This window comes from Martes martes (genome assembly GCF_963455335.1).
Source record: "Martes martes genome assembly, chromosome: 7".
NCBI lineage: Eukaryota > Metazoa > Chordata > Mammalia > Carnivora > Mustelidae > Martes > Martes martes.
The window spans coordinates 116,490,981-116,506,602 of record NC_137894.1 but is presented as its reverse complement, the minus strand read 5'-3'; the positions used below and the strand labels follow the sequence as shown (position 1 = coordinate 116,506,602).

General features: G+C 44.2%; 1 protein-coding gene across 1 annotated transcript in view; it reads right to left on the bottom strand.

Moving 5' to 3' along the window:
- NRDE2 (NRDE-2, necessary for RNA interference, domain containing) overlaps positions 1 to 15,622 on the bottom strand; it is a 50,025-nt gene that overhangs the window by 23,727 nt on the left and 10,676 nt on the right. The window contains exons 2-4 of the mRNA XM_080807385.1: positions 9,963 to 10,071; positions 8,495 to 8,725; positions 4,736 to 4,885 (exon numbers count right to left, since the gene is read on the bottom strand). Of these exons, the coding sequence (XP_080663511.1) occupies positions 4,736 to 4,885; positions 8,495 to 8,725; positions 9,963 to 10,071 (490 nt within the window). The remainder of the gene's footprint in view (positions 1 to 4,735; positions 4,886 to 8,494; positions 8,726 to 9,962; positions 10,072 to 15,622) is intronic.

Here is a 15,622-nt window from a genome sequence, read left to right as displayed (position 1 = left end):
CAGCCGTGTTCCTAACAGCCGAGTGCTGTAAAGGGTCCCGGCGTTCATCAGCAGGAGAAGAAACAAACGAGCAGTGGTGTGGCCACAGGACAGAGCGCCACCAGCAGTGAGAAGCCATTACTGACAAATGCCCCAATGGGGCTGGATGTCGAAAACGTCACACTGAGCAAAAGAAGCCAGACCCAAAGCGTGCGTACTATAGGACTCCAGTTACATGGAATTCTAGAAGAGATAGTATTGAGTTTGGAAAAAATTAGAACAGTAACTGCCCCGGGGGAGGTGGGGTGTGGACTGAGTGGAAGAGAGAAGGAGGAAATTTTGGGGGGGAGCGGGGGTCACGGTGATATTCTATATGTTCATTGAGGGCTGGCTTACACAGGTGTATGCACGTGTCCAAACTCAGCAAATGAAGATCTGTGTTACACTATTATGTAAATTTTAAGTCCAAAGGAAAAAACTAAACAAACCTGAACTGCAGTTAATGACACGCATGCTGAAATATTCAGGGAGCGGTACACTGAGGCTGGCACCAAACAGGCTGGATTGAAGGACAGATGAACAGACAGACACGTGACAAGGCAGGCACAGTGAACTATTCATGGTAGAATGTAGAGGGTGGGATTAGGAGCATTCACGGTAAAATTCTTTCAACTGACACTGTATTTTTAAAAAATTTCCACAATATCATGCTGTCAGGGAAAAAAAAGGAGAGAGCAGTCGCCATCTTTTGTCATCTTCCAGAAAGTTCTGCATCCACCTCCCCCTGGTCCAGGCACCTCCTTTGCTTCCCCACAGTCAACAGGGACCTGAGAAGTTGCCCTCCCAGCATTCACATGCACACAAACCCTTCCTCTCCATCCTCTCCCCCAGGCCCTCCTAGGTTAACTCAAAACAACTGTCCCCAGTCCATTTAGAGTCAAAACTTTAACGAGAGGTGAGGAGATAAAATAGTGCTTCAGGAGCTCTAAACACATCCCTCATTCTATAAGGAGCAAGCTCTATATAGAACTAGTTCTCCCCATAAATACTATTTTATTTTTACTAAAAATCAACAGTATTTCAACATTCACATAATCTCTTGAAAAATGTTTACAGAGTTTTCTGACTTTAAAAGTGCATTTTGGGGGCACCTGGGTGGCTCAGTGGGTTAAAGCCTCTGCCTGCGGCTCAGGTCGTGATCCCCAGGTCCTAGGTTCAAGCTCCGCATCGAGCTCTCTGCTCAGCAGGGAGCCTGCTTCCCCCTCTTTCTCTGCCTGCCTCTCTGCCTACTTGTGATCTCTGTCAAATGAATAAATAAAATGTTTTAAAAAAAAAGTGCATTTTGTAAAACTGATTTTAATCGTTGCATTTTATAACAGATGAAAATGATAAAGGGAAAAAAAGAGTCTTACTGATCTGTATTATTAAACGCCTACTTTCAGATACGTGTTTATGTGTTTGTATGTGTACATATACCTTTTTTTAAAAATAGCTGATACACAGCTTCGGGCTTTCCTCCCTACTTCTGTGCATTTCCCTGAACCATTTGCTTTAGAAAATACCATTTTTATTGGCTTTGAATCGGTCCGGTGGAGGGGTAAGCCCTCATCTAGTTAACATCTCTCTGCTGTTGGACATCTGGGTTTTATCTAATTTATCATTTATCATAGAATCTTAACTGGGAACAACCTAGGCTATGATTTAATGCAATATTCCCCCAAATGAAGGTTTGGGGGGGTTTTTGGTTTTTTTTGTTTTTGGTAAAATCCTTATGAAATAGTCAGCTGGACTTAGATGGAACAATTCCAGAAGGAGGGAACCCCACTTTGGAGGTTCAGTGAATGATATCATACAGATATTTAATTTAAATTAATTCAGCTACAGGAAAACGGAAGGGATGGGAAGAGAGGAAAGAAAAGAAAGAAAGAGGGACAGGGTATGGGAAAAGAATATATTTAAATTGAGCACACACTTCTGCCCGGAATCCACTCGGCAGCTCTGAGCCCCAGAGTGAGCTGGGCAGTAATAAATTTGCCTCTCCTTCAGTGACTTTAATTCACACATGCTCTCATGATGGTCATCTACCCGGGTCCAAATTCCAACCCCATCATTTACTAACCAGTTGACTCCGATCAAATTATTTAAAACAAAACCCCCCAAAACCTGTCTGTGCCTCAGTTTCCTCATCTGTGACATAAGGATAATAATGTTACCCATATCACAGAACAGCAGGGATGATCAAAAAGTTTATATATTTCAAGTCCTTAGCCATACAGTAAGCACTAGACAAGTTAAAATTATTATTTCATAAGACTTGGCTCCTAAACATATGCCCACTATTTCACCTGGTGTATAGCTAAACAACACTCCACTCCATAAATAGAGAAAAAGCAGAGCTGAACTTCACTGAGAGCTAGTATATTAGCCCTAAGGAATATTCCAAAGGTAATTTGGAATCCCATGAACTCTAAGCCCTGCTCACAATACACGATCGCATACCAGGTCACCGCTGGGAGGCTCACACTACTAGAAGTTTTGCTTTGATACTGAGTCAGATCTCACTTTCTAGAACTTCCACTCATTGATCCTGGTTCCGCCTTCCCGAGTTACACTGAACACTGCCAATCCACCTTCTAGAAGGTGGTCCAGCAAAGCTTAAAAGACATGGACCATATTGCGGTCACAGGCCCAGGACCCACAAGGCCTCATCTGGTCTTCACAGGACAGTGCCAGGCAAGTCCTCCCAACGCTCCTGGTTTGTCAGTGCCCCTCGTGAAGTGTGAAAATTCTCGACCTGACAAAACATGCCCCCTGTCCTCTGACCAACTCACAGTGCCACGGTACCAATACTGCCCTAGATTTGGACACTAACAGCAGTACAGCTATTAATCCAGGTAAGACTTAGCTCACCTAAGCTTCAGCAATGTACTGGGAAATCACACCAACGCCCCATGCCCTTCCAGCAGCATCCTTAAAATTTACATTAGTAAACTTCCCTCGTTAGTCTCCTCCTAAGGCCTGGGCCTCTCATTTGCAGAGATTTAAGAGCTGGTCATTGCGAATATTTCTGCTTTTTCATCTATTAAGAAGTAATAACCCTTTATCTTTGCAAACTAATTTTTAATTCCTATAGATGATGTCTGATATCCGAGTGTGAGGCACAGCAGGAGTTAACAAATGAGGAAAGAGAGGCTCAGACAGGATTAGAGACTCAAGTGGGATTACATTATGAGTCAGTGGCCAGGTGAGAAAGAGAACCAGAGTTCTCCGTTTCCCAATCTAGAAAGCAGCCTACCACACAACCGAGCTCATCTTCATTTGTGGCCCAGAAAAGAACATTTGAGGTTAGAGGAACACAGATTCCCCAAGAAAGCTGCTTCCTGGCAGCATGATCCTGAGAGGCCACTGACCCTCTCTGAGGTTCCCTTTCCTCGTTCCTAAAATATGAGTGCGGCCCTCCTTGCAGAGCAGCTGTGAGGATCACACAGGCTAACAAGCACAGGCTCACAGTCAGCGTTTGCTCGCCTCCCCATCTTTTCCTGGGTCCTACCACGTCTGTGGCCCCACATCACGGGGCCATGGGGAACTGAACAAGACTTCAAGGAGTATCAAAATTATTCATAAATGTATGAAAACATTTTAATAGTCATTCACTCTCAACCATAAGGTTTTAGGAGACAGCATATAGATACAAATATCCACTGAAAAATCACAGATATAAACATAACATAAAGGAAATCTTAGTAGGAATTGCCTATGTGGTGAGGTATATAATGTTGTGACTAATGACAAAATTTGGAGGTGCAGGTATGTAATGGAAACCGAAATTTATTTTAAAAAGTAATTGACCAAAAAGAATGATAACGGCCTCCTCTTGGCTTTACATTCCAATATTCTCTACCTTCAATTTTCATTACCTGTAAGCTGTCTGGGAAGAGAGATTGTGTATGACTGCTTTGTGTTCCCAGCAGTGTCTTATAAACTACTCAGTGCCTAAGGGATTTAATAAATACTTAAATTTTTTAAAAATATTTTATTTATTTATTTGACAGAGATCACAAGTAGGCAGAGGGGCAGGCAGAGAGAGAGGGAGAAGCAGGCTCCCTGCTGAGCAGAAAGCCCGATGCGGGGCTTGATCCCAGGACCCTGAGATCATGACCTGAGCTGAAGGCAGAGGCTTAACCTACTGAGCCACCCAGGTGCCCCAATAAGTACTTCAATATTTTTGACTGACAGGGTGGAAGAGAAAAGATTAATAAACTAATTACTGAAGTGAATACCACTGCCTCTTTTTTCCTCTGGTGACATATACTGGGAGCATTTTGAAAAAGTCATTACCACTTAATGTCACTTTTAAAATGGCTTCCTTGGGGGACGGATTAATAAAAAGTGCTCATGACTTTTTAAAATGGCATACAGATCAGACCAAATAGTTTCCAGATAGTTTGTCACAATTATTTACTTCAAGGCATTTTTAGATTCCCTCATTCAACAATTTACTAAAAACCTACTACGCCAGGCACAATGCCAGGCACCACGGGTAAGTGACTCAGACCTGGATCCTGACTTCAAGGTTTGAGCTTTCACTTCAGAGTGTGAGATAAGACACATGCCCTTAACAGCCCAGCGATGGGGGACACCCACCCACCGGAATCCAGAAGGGAGGGGGGCAGACAGAGACCACACACAGAGGACTCAGGGGAGAAAGAAGTCACTTCCCACCAGTGAAAATCAGGAAAGACATGGTGACGCGTACCTTGCTATGTCTCCTCGGTAGAGAGACTTATACTCCCAGTTGGCTGGATCCGGTTTTTTGTCTGTTCTGAAGGTTTCTCCTGTCAGAGCCTGCACATCCTCCAGCCAAACAAAGCGATGCCCAACATCAGCAGCAGCATGACCTTCTTGCCTGTGGGACACAGGAGTGAGGAACAAAGAGGGAGAAGCACTTTGGAACCTTCTAGCTACATCGTCCACCTTTTCAGAAAAATGAAAGTCAAGCATTTCCACACTGATGCTCACATAGCATCAAACACACTCAAGTACGTTAACACGTGCACGTGCCACAGACGAAGAGGACGCCTGCTGTGGAAAAAGCTTTAATATATGAAGCAAGAACTGTCAACGCTAAGTGGCACTTCACCAAGAAGTCACCTTGTCTCAGAAATTAACCTGACACAAGAGTTTTTACTTTTTTAAAGATTTACTTATTTACGTCAGAGACAGGGAAAGAGATGCAGCACGCAGGGAGGGCAAGAAGGGAGAGGGAGAGGAGACTTCGACTCCCCACAGAGCATGGAGCCCAGAGTTCGATCCCAACGGCCCTGAGAGCACAACCTGAGCCAAAATCAAGAGTCAGATGCTTAACTGACTGAGTCACCCAAGCGCCCCTAGATGTTCTTTTTATTTATTTATTTTTAAAGATTTTATTTATTTATTTGACAGAAAGAGATCACAAGCAGGCAGAGAGGCAGGCAGACAGAGAGGAAGGGAAGCAGGCTCCCTGCTGAGCAGAGAGCCCGATGTTTTGCAGGATCCCAAGATCCTGGGATCATGGCCCGAGCCGAAGACAGAGGCTTCAACCCACTGAGCCACCCAGGCGCCCCTAGATGTTCTTTCTAAATATTCCATTAAATGACTGTAACTAGAATTTTAAACATATTTATAGACAAGTTCTCTTAAAAATAAATAAAGTGGGTTGCCCTTGCTTACCCTAACTCATTTGAAAGTGCTCAGCTTCTTCCAACTCAAACCTGAACGACAACAAAGCCACAGTTCCGAATGGGTCGGTCTCACATATTATTCAGGCCTGGCCTAAATCTCATCTTTTTCTTGTTTGTTTTTTTGGGTTCTTTCAAGATTTTATTTATTTATTTTAAAGATTTTTTTTTTTAAATTTATTTTTTTGACAGACAGAGATCACAAGTAGGCAGAGAGGCAGGCAGAGGTGGGGGTTGGGGGGAAGCAGGCTCCCACTCCCCACTGAGCATAGAGCCCAATGTGGGGCTTAATCCCAGGACCCTGGGACCATGACCTGAGCCAAAGGCAGAGGCTTAACCCACTGAGCCTCCCAGGTGCCCCTCAATGTCGTTTTATAGCCCAGGCTCTGTGGACTGCTCCCCTCCTATACCAAGGCCAGAGAGAGCCCACTGCGAGACAAGACCCTTCCTTATCCCTCTGAGCCAACCTGAGAGTCGGTGGACTTCCAGCTGAGACACAAATGAAACCGCTTCCCTAGGAGTCAAAGGCAAGAGGGAGGGAAAGTTGTTCTGGCATCTAGTATCTTCTCTCCTCTAAAGAGAAGCAGCTCATCACGCTGCTGACACCAGAAGCTGCCAAAGTAGTCAAAACAGCCCTTAACCTTGTTCCATCGTAGCTTTTTGACTCTGCCCAGATAGAAATAAAGATTCTAAAAGCTTCTAAGTCATCCTGAGCTGGGAATACAGAGGAATGGCATTTTGGGAACACAAAGTAGCTTGCAATCGGCGTTTGCTGAATAGGTTAAAATACATGGTGATTTTTAACACGTTCTCCCTCAGAACACCTGTGGAGGGTTTTCTGTCCACAAACACTGTAAGGGGCAGCCAAGGGAAGGAATGAGATGGATGCATTCCAGAAAGAAATGGCAAGCCTACGGGAGAGGGAGGAGGGAACAGACCACCCCTGGGGGGTAAACGAGCTCTGATCCTCTCCTGTTGGGTACTGGGTAGGAAGCAGGCTGTGGTCTGGGCTGTGTGCTAGAAGAATATGCCTCCACCCGGAGGTGAAGAGCTCACCTTAGGAGACAGAGGTCCCTGAGAAGCCCCAGGGGACGTCGTCCCTTCCCCACCCTAAAATAGAGCTCCTATATGGTGCCCGATACCCCCAGGAACCCACTTTCCTGACATCATGGAAATACTCTCACAACTCACGAACGTCTTAGTCCTTGTCTCCAGGTCATCCTCCCAGAAAGAGACTACAGAAGTCCACAGTAAGAAAGTAAGCAAGAAGAATAAGAATAGTCAATTTTGATTGATATTCTGAAAAATATCAATGAACTTAAAAATGCCATCTGGATCACAGACCCATCAAGAGGCTCTAAAGTTCACCCCGATTGATTATGCACAGGCTGGAATTAATTACCTTCCAGGTTCTAATGGCAGTTCCTGTGTGGGTTCAGAAAATCCTTTAAAACTCATTTTCCTCAACTCTTAAAAAAAAAAAAAAAGTAGCTGAGTTTTCAGAAGAAACAATGATTAATATATGTTGCTCTGAAGGCATAATGAGAAGCAAAAAGCATCAATAATGCATCCATTCATTCACACAACAGAAACGTACTTTTTCCCCAGGCCAGCTGCTGAGAGGGTACAGGGGCAAGCTAGACAGGAGTGATTCCTGCCCACAGAAACTCATAGTCAGAACCTTCTTATTCTCCCCTCCTAGAGCAAGCCTGGGTTACAGACAGAGCCTGGAGGCACAGAGATGGCTGAATCCGGACGCCCTGAGCCACAGTGGCCTACGAGGCTCTCCACAGGTCTGGTGGCAGAAGGATTCACAGGAGGACTCAGCGTCCACCTGCCTGACGCAGACTCCGTGGGTCAGATTCCAGACTCACAGCACCACAGAGCTCTCACTGACGTCGCTGGGACATCTAAGCAAATAATCCCTGAAGAGTCAAAAAAGTCTTAATAGTACTAAATTTATTAAGTATGCCTTGGACAGGGACTTCAATCTTCTCTCCTCTGGCCCACAGGAACAAAGAAAAGAAAAAAGTGAAGAAATAACTCAGTTCCACCCCATGCAGCCTGTCGTGGGCATGGGAGAAGGGCCCCCCGTCGGGGAGCAGAGGAGACGAGGCAGAGGGGAGCTACCAGTGAGCGCCTGTGCAGCCCTCACTGCAGCACAAGGGGAGCAACAGGCTCAAGGGAGACGGAGCAAAATGTGAGGAGAAGCAAAGCCCCCAGGAGAGGAAACACTGTGGTCATGGGCCAGTCCACACCTTCCACATAGTGCCGGAAAGTAATGTGACCTGGGAAAAGGACAAGAGCAACGATGATCCTGTTACGTGGTGCTTGACCAAAGCGTGTAGGTCCGGGGTGGCTGATGCGAGTGATGAGAAGGAAGAGAGAGACTACGGAAGAGAAATAAGACGTTCCTCTTACTCTGACCCTCACAGACGGAGCCTCAACTATGTAGTAAACTGGCCCAGATTCCCACAGCATGGCACATCAGCCATCTTTCAAAATCCCAAAGACCTTCTGTCTGCATCAGATTTTGACACGATCATTACTGTGTCTAAATAACATTTCTCAAATAAAATCACAGCCCTAATTTTTTTAATGAAAGTTTTCTTTCTTTCTTTCTTTCTTTCTTTTTTTTTTTTTTAAATGTGACCTCATGGGACAGCTCTATTTGGGTGTGTTTTGGACTCCATTTGACTGAGTGGCTAAATAGTCATTCAAATGTCTCATTTGTGGCAACTGAAGGGAAAAAATACAAACTTTGAAAAGTCACAGATATTTGAGAATAGAAATCCCACCTTGGCTTCTCGGATTCCCTTCTACTGTCTCCAGTGCTTCTGGAAGTTTTGTCCTTTTCAGGCTCACTATCCGGCTCAGAGCCACTGCCACTGGCCTGCCCACGTTTTCTCTTGGTTTTCTTGTGGTGATGCTTCCTCTTCTTCTTCTTCTCTTTCTTCTTTTTCCTGCTTGTTTGTCTGGGCTTTCTGTTAGTGTCACTTTCATCTGAAGGCTCTGATTTCAGAGGACTCCTGTTTTGGGAAAATCAACACTGGAATTATTTTCAGATGAGAAGTAGGGAGAAGACTATGTAAATAAGCAAACAAATGTGTAAAAGAGAACTCCAGAAATGCCCACTGGGGCTTACTATTCGCCCACATACCTATATAGTGCCTTCCTGGATCACAACTCCCCTTAAGGATTTAAGAGTTGGACCCCACCCCGACCCCAGGAAAAGAAAAAAAAAAAAAAAAGAGTTGGACCTAAACCAACAGTAGGTGAAGAAATTCTAATAGCTTCTAAACCTGGACTTTCACATCTGTACATTTTTTTTTTTAAGATTTTATTTATTTTTTTGTCAGAGAGAGATCACAAGTAGGCAGAGAAGCAGGCAGAGAGAGTGGGGGAAGCAGGCTCCCTGCTGAGCAGAGCCTGATGTGGGGTTCGATCCCAGGACCCTGAGACCATGACCTGAGCCGAAGGCAGAGGCTTAACCCACTGAGCCACCCAGGTGCCCCTGGGGGCTCCTCATCTTAATGAGACCACCTAGTCCATATTTGCGAGTGGGCTCACTTCTCAATTCAATGCTCTACCACAACTTCTTTCAAAGCTTGGTGCAGATGTGTGCCCTTCTGCTGTCCCCAAAGTTTTCATGAGATTTTTTTTCTTTTTTTTTTTTTAATTTTATTTATTTATTTGACAGAGAGAGAGAGAGAGATCACAAGTAGGCAGAGAGGCAGGCAGAGAGAGAGGAGGAAGCAGGCTCCCCACTGAGCAGAGAGCCCAATGCGGGGCTCGATCCCAGGACCCTGGGACTATGACCTGAGCCGAAGGCAGAGGCTTTAACCCACTGAGCCACCCAGGCGCCCCCTTTTCATGAGATTTTATCCGATATTGTATCACACCAGCCTCTTCCATTTTTCCCAAAATGGTGAAAATGCAACTGAGGGAATATTGGAGTTACAATATTCTAAAGGTTACTAGCGAGGTCAGTCAAGTTACTCAACAGTCACAATGGTGCCATTTCCCTCGTGGCCTTGTTACTGGCGTCGTGTCACACACTTGCCACTACAAAAGGCAAAGCAGGGAAAGAGGAGTAAATAATCTATGAGTGAGGAGAGGGAAAACAAAGGGCACCTCATTAGTTCGAGTAAAAAGAAGAGTTGTAATTCTCTCTTTTATCACAGGGTTTCCTAAGGAGAGTTTTTTGAACCCAGCGACAGACAACACACAGAGAAAAAAGAAAAATCCATCTTTCAGAAAAACTACCTCGTCGGCGATGACCCTTCCGAAACCAGGGTGGTGGCTTCCTCAGGCTGCTGGCTCAGAGAGGTTGCGGCTCCAACACAAAAGCTCGGGTTGCTCAGCCAATCTAATTCTGCGCAGGCAAAAGGAGGAGAAAAGATCAATGAAATTAGCTCAATGTGATTTCGAAAGCAGGAACTCCATCTCACCAGCTGCCATCCTCATTCCCAGCCAGTGTTGGCCAGACAGTCCGCAGAGGCCAAAGGGAAGTCACGAAATTTTCATTTCACTGGGGCGCAGGGCTTTCACACACCCGAAAGTGTTTAAGACTGAAATCCTCTTGTGCGATCAGGCTGCAGCGTAAGCAAAAGCCATGTAACAAGTGTGGCTTAAAAAGCAAGGGGGCTTCACGGATTCCATCCGCACGCTAAGGAGCAGGGATGTTTCCAAAGCATTAGGACTGAATGACCTCAAATCTGAAGCAGACAATCCCAAAAAGCTTCAAAATCAAATCATGCACAAAACCCTCCATGTTTAATATCGTTACTGAAGATTAAGACATTTCTCTTCAAAAAATATCCTGTTCTTGGTAACTTAACATAGGTCTTTCCTTATAACAGCATTCCTCTTTGAAAACCAAAACATGAGGTGTCATCTTTGCTAATGCTAAAATGACATAAAGTGTTCATAATGATTATCTCTGGGTGGTGAGATTAAATGTCCAAAATTTTTCCTCTTTCTGCGTATCCACTAATTTCCAACTCCTCTGGAACGAAGTCTTTCTAAGTTATTTGTTTCCTAACCTTTTAGGAGCCTTAACTGTAAAGGAAAGGAAAAAGCCAGGGGATGGTGGATGGTGGTGGCAAGGGGGCCCCAGGCCCCAGGGTCTGGAGATTGACCTGTTTTGTTCTAGGATGAGGCCAGAGCACCCGTGACATGGATCAAGTTAGGAGACAGAAGGGGAACTGCACTTAACAGTCATCCTGGGATATAATCTACACACAAGGTTCAAGCATTTAAAACGTACAACCCGTGGTCTTTGGTATATTTAGAATCGTTCACAGGGCACCTTGCTGGCTCCATCAGTGGAGCATGCGACTCTTGATCTTGGAATCATGAGTTCAAGCCCCGTGTTGGGCATAGAATTTACTTTAAAAACAAACAAAAAACCACATCAGAATTGTTCAACTATCACCATAAAATAATTTTAGAGCATTTTCATCATCCCAAAAAGAAACCCCATACGTATTACCAGTTACCATCGCTCATCTCTAGCTCTCCCACCCCAGGCAACCACTAATCCGTCTCTACAGATCTGCTGGTTTGGGACACTGAACGTAAATGAGATCACACCATCCAGTCTTTTGTAACTGGTTTCTTTTACTCAACATAGTGTGTTTAAGGCTTATCCATGCTGTGGCATATATCCACGCTCTATTCCTTTTTATTGCCAAATAATATTCCATTTTATGGACAGCCCACATTTTGTTCATTCATTGGCTGATGGACACTTGGACGTCATTTGGGTTATTGCAAACAATGCTGCTGTGAACACTCAAGTATGTAAGTTTTTCTACGGACATGTGTTTTCATTGCTGTTGGCTGGATACCCAGGAGGAATGCTGGGTCATGGGGTAACTCATGTTGAGCGTTTTAAGGAAATGCCAGACTGGTTTCCAAATTGGCTGCACCACTTTACAGCCCCAGTAACAGTATGTAAGGATTCTGATTTCTCCAAATCCTTAGCAATTTGTTACTGGCTGTGTTTGAGATTACAGCTATCCTATATCCTACTGGCTGTGAAGCCTCTTCTCATTGTGCTTTTGGTTTCCGTTTCCCTGGTGACTGATGTGAAGCTTCTTTTCATGTGTTTATTGACCATTCACATTTGAACAGTGATAGTCAAATCCTTTGCCCATTTTTAATTGGGTTGCCTTTTTAGGATTGTGCTGGAAGAGAACTTTCTATGTTCTGTCTGCTAGTCCCCGATGATTCCCACATCCTGGTGAGGAGATGCTGAAACATGTGCTCTGTGATGACAGGTACTTTGTCTGACTCACTGTTGTATCCGTGAGCAATGCCTGGCAGGCGTCAGGAGGAGTTTAATAAACGTGTGGAAAAGAGGGGAGGGAGGCAGGAAGGAAGGAACATTCCTAAAGAGGAAAGGTACATCATAAGAAAAGGGAAGGGTGCCAGGGTGGCTCAGTCAGTTGAGCATCCAATTCTTTTTCTTTTTTTAAAGATTTTATTTATTTGACAGAGAGCAACACAATGAGAGAGGGAACAGAAGCAGGTGGAGTGGGAAAGGGAGAAGCAGGCTTCCCGCTGGGCAGGGAGCCCCCTGCGGGGCTTGATCCCAGGACCTTGGGATCATGACCTCAGACGCTTAACGACTGAGCCACCCAGGTGCCCCCTTAGCATCCAATTCTTGATTTTGGCGCAGGTCATGATCTCAGAGTCATGGGATAGAGCCCAATGCTCAGCAGGGAGTCCACTTGACATTCTCTCTTCCTCTCCCTCTCCCCCTCCACCAGCTGCCTCACTCGCGTGCTTTCTCTGTCTCAAACAAATAAATAAAATCTTTAAAAAAAAACAGTGGAGGGAGAAGAGAGGGATTCTAACTTATTAAGTGCCTACCACAGGCCAAACACCAGGTAAAGGACTTTCCATCCTTAAGCACCAAAACAACTCCCTACGGAAGGTATTACGGTCTCCACTGTACAGGAGACTAAGGCTCCAAGCAAATAAGTGATGTGTAAGGTCATACCCAGCGAATGCTGAACAACCATTCAGGCAATCGCTCTTCTATTGTCTTTTTCTTTCTGACATTGATTCCCTTATTTTGGGTCTAATTCCTGGCGAGAGGTATATGAAAATTGTTCCTGTTGCTCAGAGATCATGATTATTTCCACAATAACTGGATTTTCCCATGAACAAGGGAAAAGTGAGAAAAGACAGCAAACAATATGGAAGGAGAGATGCTCTCAAATGATTCCAGTATATTTTCCCATAAATATTGTAGATAGTGAGGATAGCTTGGAGAAAACGTAAAGAAACCCAGATGTCAAAACAACATAAAGTGTGTGACTCTCAATCCTTCAGAAAGTACAAGAAAAAGGGTTTTTAAGGGAGCAATTAAGACTCTGCCATAGAAGACCACTGTGGAAAAAGAGTAGTATACACAGAACTAAAACTCTCACGGTTCTAACCCAAATCATCACTGAACTTCTCCGTGACCTTCATCTCACTCAAATGACCTTTTGTCAGAACAAAGGGTATTTGCACCTGACAAGAAGCGGCTGCTGCCTTTTTTTCTTCCTGGGAGCACAGGAGCAGCAAATGTGGAATGTCAGAAGTAATCATCACTGGATGCCAGGCGTGCAGGAATTTTGGAGATCATCTAGTCTAGAGATTTTAAGACTCTTTTTAGCCAAAGAAAACATGCTCAAACAAAATGTTTCAGAGAAGCCCAAAAGGCAGAACAGCAGAAGTAGGGCTGCTCCTGGGGGTCTGGGGGCGGGGGCGGGGGGGGGGGGCGGCTCTGAGAAGGCTCTCTGCGGCACAGATGGGACACCACCCCCTCACTTACAGATCAACAGCAGGGGGCCCAAAGAAGTTCAGTTACAGGGCCAAGGGCACACACCTGAACCGGATCTGCACTCCTCCATCCAGTCTCTCCACCACACCAGGGTGCTACTCTTCCTTCCCTCAACTAAGGAGCTGGTTTTCCTGAAGTCTCCCCGCAACAGGTACATGAGGTTCCCGAGGTAATTTTCACATTACAATCTCATTATCTGCATGGCAGTCTTCCTACTTTATGATAAGGCAAAACGCAAAACAATTCAAATCCTTACAGGGACCAGATTAGTCGTGATCACTGTGACACTGTAGGGAGTGAGAATGGAAAAAAGAAAAAGACAAAAACATTTTGCCAGCTGAACAAATCCAGCAAACTGGTTTCCAATGCTTGCATCCAAGTTTCCAGCTCGCCTACCCTCCTCCCATTCCTTTCTTTCTAAACTAAATGCAACAAGAGGGCAGAGGTCATGACTACTCTCTCCTGTATTCCCAACCCCTAGCACAGTACCTTGGCACAAAGTAACTGGAATCAATAAATATTTGTTGAGTCAATAAAATGACTGGGGACCTGAGCCAGATCTTCACATCTCTGTATCCCCAGCACCTAATGGACTGCACTGAAGGAGTCTGAAATCATCAAAAGCATGCCATTACCTAGGTATAAATACAACTATTTTAATTCTTCCAGTCTTCACTGTAAATGGAGACTTACTCATTAAAGAATGAAGTACTGAATACCGCCCATGCGCCCAGGCACATCCCAGGCTTTGGGGGTACAGTGGGAATAAGGCAGGCCAGGTCTCTGCTCATGTGGGATTTATACTTAATGATAAACTTAACTGTTCATGTAATACATGTAGATAATTAAATTAAATTTTGGTTACATGGTATCCTGAAGAAGTTATTTGACATTAAAAGATAATTTATTAATCAGATTGCAAAGGGTTTTTTCTATATTTACCTACATCCTCACGCGATTTACAAGTTCCTGTGATAGACATCAAATATGTTATTTAGATCATTGTGTCAATACCAAGCAGGACGTTAACATATTACAGAAGGACGAGTAGGATTCAACATGCCTAGGGTTTAGAAAGAGAAGCTGACTGGCTGACAAACCTTTTGTCCCTGCGGTTAGTAAATAAGCACAGGTTGAACCTGTCTGGAAATCAGCACTCTGCTACACACACACAGCCCTAGGAAAAGAAGGGTAGAAGCATCAGCCAGAAAATCACTTTAGAACCACCGCCTAACAAAAATCATGCAGGTATCTGGAAGAACTACGCATGTGTAATTTTACAGAAAACTATATAATGAACATCCCTAAGCTGACATGCTTTTTATGATAAGTTCGTGATAAGTTTATGATAAACAGCATGCTATTTCCCCATTGCTAGTGAAAATGCTTTAATTCAATTCCACTGGATAGAGGGATGAAGAAATCACCACGAATCATTTTAAATTAAAAAAATTTTTTTGAATCACAATCGGATAAAACATCCCAGTTCACCCCTTGCCCATTCTATTATAACAAAACAGCACTGATTACTGGTTTCCGTTAACTCCGGTGAGCACCACGCCTCCAGGAATAATTCAGAAGACACTTCCAAGGTTGAGGGTAATCAGTTAGCATACATACTAGGGAAGAGGACTGTTCCTTTAATAAGAGCGAGCCAAGCTCTTCATTTTAATCAAAATCCTTCTTTTCTGACAAGGAAACTGAGCACGCAAACATCTGTACACAAAGCACCAGCAAACGTGGCTAAAAACTGCTTTTAAGATGGTGATTACAGAGTACCCAGCCAAAGTCAGCCCTTCTCCGGAGTTAACCTACAATTTGAAGAGACCCGGGGATCCCACAAGTAATGTTTAAACAGTCCAAACCCCAACATTCTAATATCACAGTGTGATTTATAATGCAAGTGTCTAAGCTAGAAGGACCTGTGTTCAAATACTGGCTTTACTGTTCACTGGTAGTGCAACTCTTAACAAAATACTTAATCTCGGACTCTCTTTTTTTCACTCAGGTTGTTTTTTTCCTTCTTACTGAAAGCCAGGCACTCTTCTAGGAGCTAGGAACACACAGCAAACAAGACAATCGCAAC